Source organism: Hipposideros armiger, unplaced genomic scaffold, assembly GCF_001890085.2.
Source record: "Hipposideros armiger isolate ML-2016 unplaced genomic scaffold, ASM189008v1 scaffold_1451, whole genome shotgun sequence".
NCBI classification, from domain to species: domain Eukaryota; kingdom Metazoa; phylum Chordata; class Mammalia; order Chiroptera; family Hipposideridae; genus Hipposideros; species Hipposideros armiger.
Window position 1 is genome coordinate 211284 of NW_017732801.1, and position 4985 is coordinate 216268.

General features: G+C 41.5%; 1 protein-coding gene across 1 annotated transcript in view; it reads left to right on the forward strand.

Annotated features, from left to right (window-relative positions):
- CUNH10orf67 (chromosome unknown C10orf67 homolog) overlaps nucleotides 1-2163 on the forward strand; it is an 18436-nt gene extending 16273 nt beyond the window's left edge. The window contains exons 4-5 of the mRNA XM_019633946.1: nucleotides 242-385; nucleotides 2077-2163. Coding sequence (XP_019489491.1) covers nucleotides 242-385; nucleotides 2077-2163 — 231 coding nt within the window. The remainder of the gene's footprint in view (nucleotides 1-241; nucleotides 386-2076) is intronic.
- Nucleotides 2164-4985: the final 2822 nt, after the last annotated feature.

Sequence of the window (4985 nt, forward strand, 5' to 3'; positions counted from 1 at the left end):
TTAGCACAGGTATTTTATTCTGTATGAGAGTAAACTGCTAGGACCCTCCTCTCCCTACTCTATTAGCATATATTCACTTACAGATTAACTGGAGTTCCCAATGTATACAGTGTTTGAGAGGTAATCTTGAAAGGCAGGACAAACCCCTGACCAGGTTATGTGCCCAGAACCAGGAGAGGTGCTGCAGTCTTACCACAGAAGAAATTTACTCTACAGTAATGTATGTTTTTTCTATTTTTAGATTATTAAATCCCTTCAGGTGGATTTTGGGTTCCTCAAACAATTGCTTCAATTGAAGTTTGAGGACCGTCTTAAAGAGGAGTCTTTCAATCTGTTCACTGCTCTATATGACAGGATCCTAACAATTGAAAAACATTGTCAACAGGTAGAAGTTCTCTGATTTCCATCATTTTGGGTGTGGGTTTGTCTTGTACTCAAATGCGTAGATTACTATAGTTATGAACCATCAATGCAAGAAACGTCCAAACCTGTAGAGAATTTTTGTAAGGAGTTTATTTGAGCCAAACTGACAACATATGCTGGGGAGCAAGATCTCAAACGCTCCTGAGAATAACAATCTTGCAGTTTCTTTTATGCATTTGAAATTAAGGAAGATTACATAAAAGTAGAAGGAAGCAAAGCACGGTGATTAGACTAACAAGATTATGTGCTTTCTTAAGGGTGGTTAAGGCTTATTTCAAAGGTGTGTTAACCTAGATGCACAAGAATGGACAGGGCTGGCTTAAGAAGTTATAGGCCCAGGGCGTAACTACCCACCATGACCTGCTCAGTTAGGAATTTATGATGAGATCTCCCTGTAAGGTTATTTTCCATAGAAGTCCTTTTATTGTCCACAGAATTTAGCAAGTTTTGAGGGCAATTTAATTTGCATATGTGGTGTCCCATATAATAACTACATAAAGCTACATGGAGCTCTATAATGCATATAGCTTTACTATGTGTCAGAAACTTTTTTAAGTACTCAGCATATGAACTTATTGAATCCTCATATAACCTTATGAAGTAGGTACAATGATTATCCCTCTTTTACAGATGAGGAAACCGAGGCACAGAAAGGTTAATTAACTTGCTTGAGGTCACCAGTTAAAAAATAATGGCAGAGTTTAAGTTCCAGGCCAGAGAGATGGTTTGATGTTTGAGATCTGGCTGTTAGCCACAATTTTATATGATCTTATTTATGCTTTAATGGCTCCTCAGGAGCGAAAGACATGAAAATTCTGCTACTTCAAGGAATTTCTTAAAATCTTTGGTCAGATTAGCATATTTATCTGTCATTAGGAACAGGCATCAGTGTTATTTCTCTGTTATAAAACAAAGCACCTATCGGTTGACCACACCTTCTAAATACCATGCTAAGCCTTTTAAATGCATTTCCTCTTTAAGTTCCTTAACAATCCTAAAAGGGAAATGCTATCATTCCTGGTCTACAAATAACGAAATTTAGCGGTCAACAGTTAAGTAACATGCTTAAGATCAGACAGTAGATGGCACAGTGATATTGAAATCCAATTCTGTGTGACTCTAAATCCTATTGCTGTTTACATCCCATGGTGGAATCAGAATTGATATCAGAATCAAGGGTAATTTTAAAAATGTACTACCCTTCATTGTTATACTAAACAGATATGGTCAAATGGTTTGATTAATCAGAAAATGGCTAGAGTACGGATTAGCAGCTCTAGGTTCCTTTACATGAGCATATCCCATTCAAGAAATACAAGGACCAGAAGAGGGTATGAATTGCAATAGATTTTACCTCTTTTAAAAGCAGTTCTAGGAAGACAGTAAAAAGACTTTGATATGTAAAATGAAATAAAATGTTCAAATTATCTGTATTTATTTTATCCATATGGGCTCTCTATTGCTTTTGGTTAAGTGTTAGTAAAACTGTAATGTGTTATAATAGCTGTAGCATAGAAGTGATTATAAAATGAAGTTTTTAAGAGATTGTGATGATTTAAATGATCGTTTTATACTGAGTTTCTCCCTAGTAGGTGTGAGAGTTGTATTTGGAAATACATTATGGTACTCATTGTATTTATTTTTGGTTTGCAGAATGAGGATACCTTAAGAAAATGCTATAATCAGCAGTTGGCCGACGCCATAGCTGTCATCAGAGGAATGTACAAGGTGGGTTTTTAGTGCTGTCCTGGGCAAGACCAGCTTTCTATCTTGGGAGTGCACAAGAGAGGCTCAGCGTGGCTTCCCAGTCTGTGTTTTAGTGATGTAAAAAATGTCCAAACCTGTAGATAATTTTTATAAGAGTTTATTTTAGCAAAACTGATGACATATGCCAGGGAACAAGATCTCAAATGCTCCAAGGAATAAGAGTTTTGCAACTTCTTTTGTGCCTCTGAAATTAAGGAGGGAATGTGAGGAAGATTATAATGGAGTTAGGAGGAAGCAAGATGGGGATTGGATTACAGGATAGTTAACAAGATTTAGTGCTGTCTTGAGGGGGTTAAGCTAATTTCAAAAGTGTGTTAACCTAGATTCACAGAAACAATGGACAGGGCTTGCTTAAGACAAAGATAAACCTTTTACTAAAGAAGTTATAGTCCTGGGGCGTGGCTACTCCCATGACCTGCCCAGTTAAAAATTTATGATCAAATCACCCTGTGAGGTTACTTTTCCACAGAACCCCTTTTTTTCATCCACAGTTTTTACCTTTGAAGATCTGTTCTCTTAATTTTCAGGTCCCTGAAGAGGGATCAGACCTAAAATTGTTCACACTCACATTTAATTTAACAAAATAATACTATATAGTGGCAGATATACATTTCCAGAGGCTGGAGGATTCCAGTCTGGTACCCAAAGTGGGCAGATGATGAAGTAATCCAGTTTGCTTGGTGAGTATGCAGTTGGATAGAAGGTCAAATAGTCCTAACTTGAGTTTATCAGGTCTGTAGTAAATCCCAGAGAACTATCTCTGACATTCGATGGAGTAATTTTTTTTTTTTAGAGATTTTTATTGGGAATTGGGGGAGGGGAACAACGCTAGGGAATCAGAGAAGGGGAACAGATAAGTTGCTTTTTTGTTTTGTTCTTCAGTCTAGTTGTGGAGGACGTTACTTCACTGGCCCAAGTTGGCACCATCATTGTGCTCTTCCCAGGCGAGGCAGACCAGTCGCCAGCTTCTGGATGGCCACTCACTGGGGCTGCTGGCAGCTCCTGCTGGCTGCTGGTTATACACTGTAGCCCATGGCAACCCACTGCAGCAGGGGCTGCAGCCCACACCGTCGCGTGCGACTCAGGCAGCCCAGCTCCAGGTTGAGCTGTTGTTCAGCATCTTAGCTGTAGAGNGGAGTGCTGGCCAGAGCCGGTCCACAGGGATGGCTTGTCAAGTGGCCAAGAAACACTGAAAAATGCATATCGGTTCTTTACCTAGCTTGGAGATCCAAGTCTTCGTTCCAGAAGGTCCCGAGTCCTCAAAAGTCATGCATTTTTTTTTGTTGTTGCTATAATCTTTACCATTGTAGTGGAGGAAACATAATTTTCCCTTTACCCCTCTGAATTCTTGGCTGTAATAAAAGACAGATTAACAGGAGAAAAACAAGTTTAATAACATGTATACCTCCTATATACATGGGAGATACCCAGGAAAACTGAGTAACCCTCGAAATGGCCCAAGCCACCACCTTAAATACCATACCCAGCTAAAGAGAAAAGATGTTGGGGGGTGGGGGAAGCCAGCTATAGGAGGTTATCAGACAAAGCACAGTATGACTGTTATGCAGATTCAAGCCTGAGCCTTCTCTGTGGATGAGATTGAGGCACCCTCTCTTCCTGGTACAGAGAGGAAGACCCCCTTACAAATAGCGATTTCCTCCCAAGAGGTATATTTTGGGGTGGCAAACTAGGCTCCCCTTTAGCATGAAAACGCTAAGAGCCCCTCAGCCCCCTCCAAGACTCTTCTGGGTTCCACACCTAGTTTCCCTGACTCCATTGTATACCAACAACCCACTTTCCCCTTGGTGATCAGAAACAATCACCTCACCAGTAGAGTGACCCCTTTCTCTGCCTTTGGTCCAGTGTTTCTGGAAGGAAGCATCCTCCCCTTGGGAACTAAGACCTCCAAACCAGCAGATCATATAGGTGTTGGGACAGGAAACAATAATTTGGGGAGTGGGTTATTGGGCGTAATCGCCAGAGGAGCCACATCCACTTCTCTCCCTTGATTCCCAGACCTATGGCTGTGGGAGACAGAGCACCACTGCTGATTCAAAGCACACACTGCATTCTGTAAGACAGGACCGCATCCCTTCATGATTTGTCTCTCAACTGCCATAACTAAATCTTCAGTAAGCTATTTTACCGTCCATTAGGCCAGCCGCTACTGGATGATGGGCCAAGACAGTTGTTTCCATGGGCATGAGCCCGTGGCCACACTTCTTTCGCTTTGAAATGAGCACCTTGATCGGGAGTCTTGCTGTGCACAACGTCTTGATGGTGGATAAGCATTCTGTAAATCAATGGATGATGATTCTGGCAGATGTGTTATGGTCCGGGAATGCAAATTCATATTCAGATTATATGTCTGTCTCAGAGGGTCAATGTTATCAATGTGCCACCGGGTGGCTGGCTATCCCTGCTGGTTAAAACTGCTATATTAGGGGATCAGTATTAATCTTTGCTGTGGACAGATTAGGTGCTCAATGCTTGCTGCAGCCAGGCCAGCCTTCATAAGGGGAAGACCATGGAGTTGTTGAACTCCATCCCTGCCACCACAGCCATTTTGTTTTGGCAGATGGACAATGTTACCTCATCCTTCAAGGGTGCTCATTAAACACAACTCTGAAGCATGGCCTGTGGAGAGCATGCTCAGGGCTTTACGTGCTTGGCGAGTCCAGGAAGAATGTGCGGGGATGCTCAGGGCAGGGAGACTGCCTCTCTCCACAGTATTGTGTCAGTGAGAAAAGATGTAGCCTCCTGCAATGAATTAGATCAAATTGAAAATACAATTT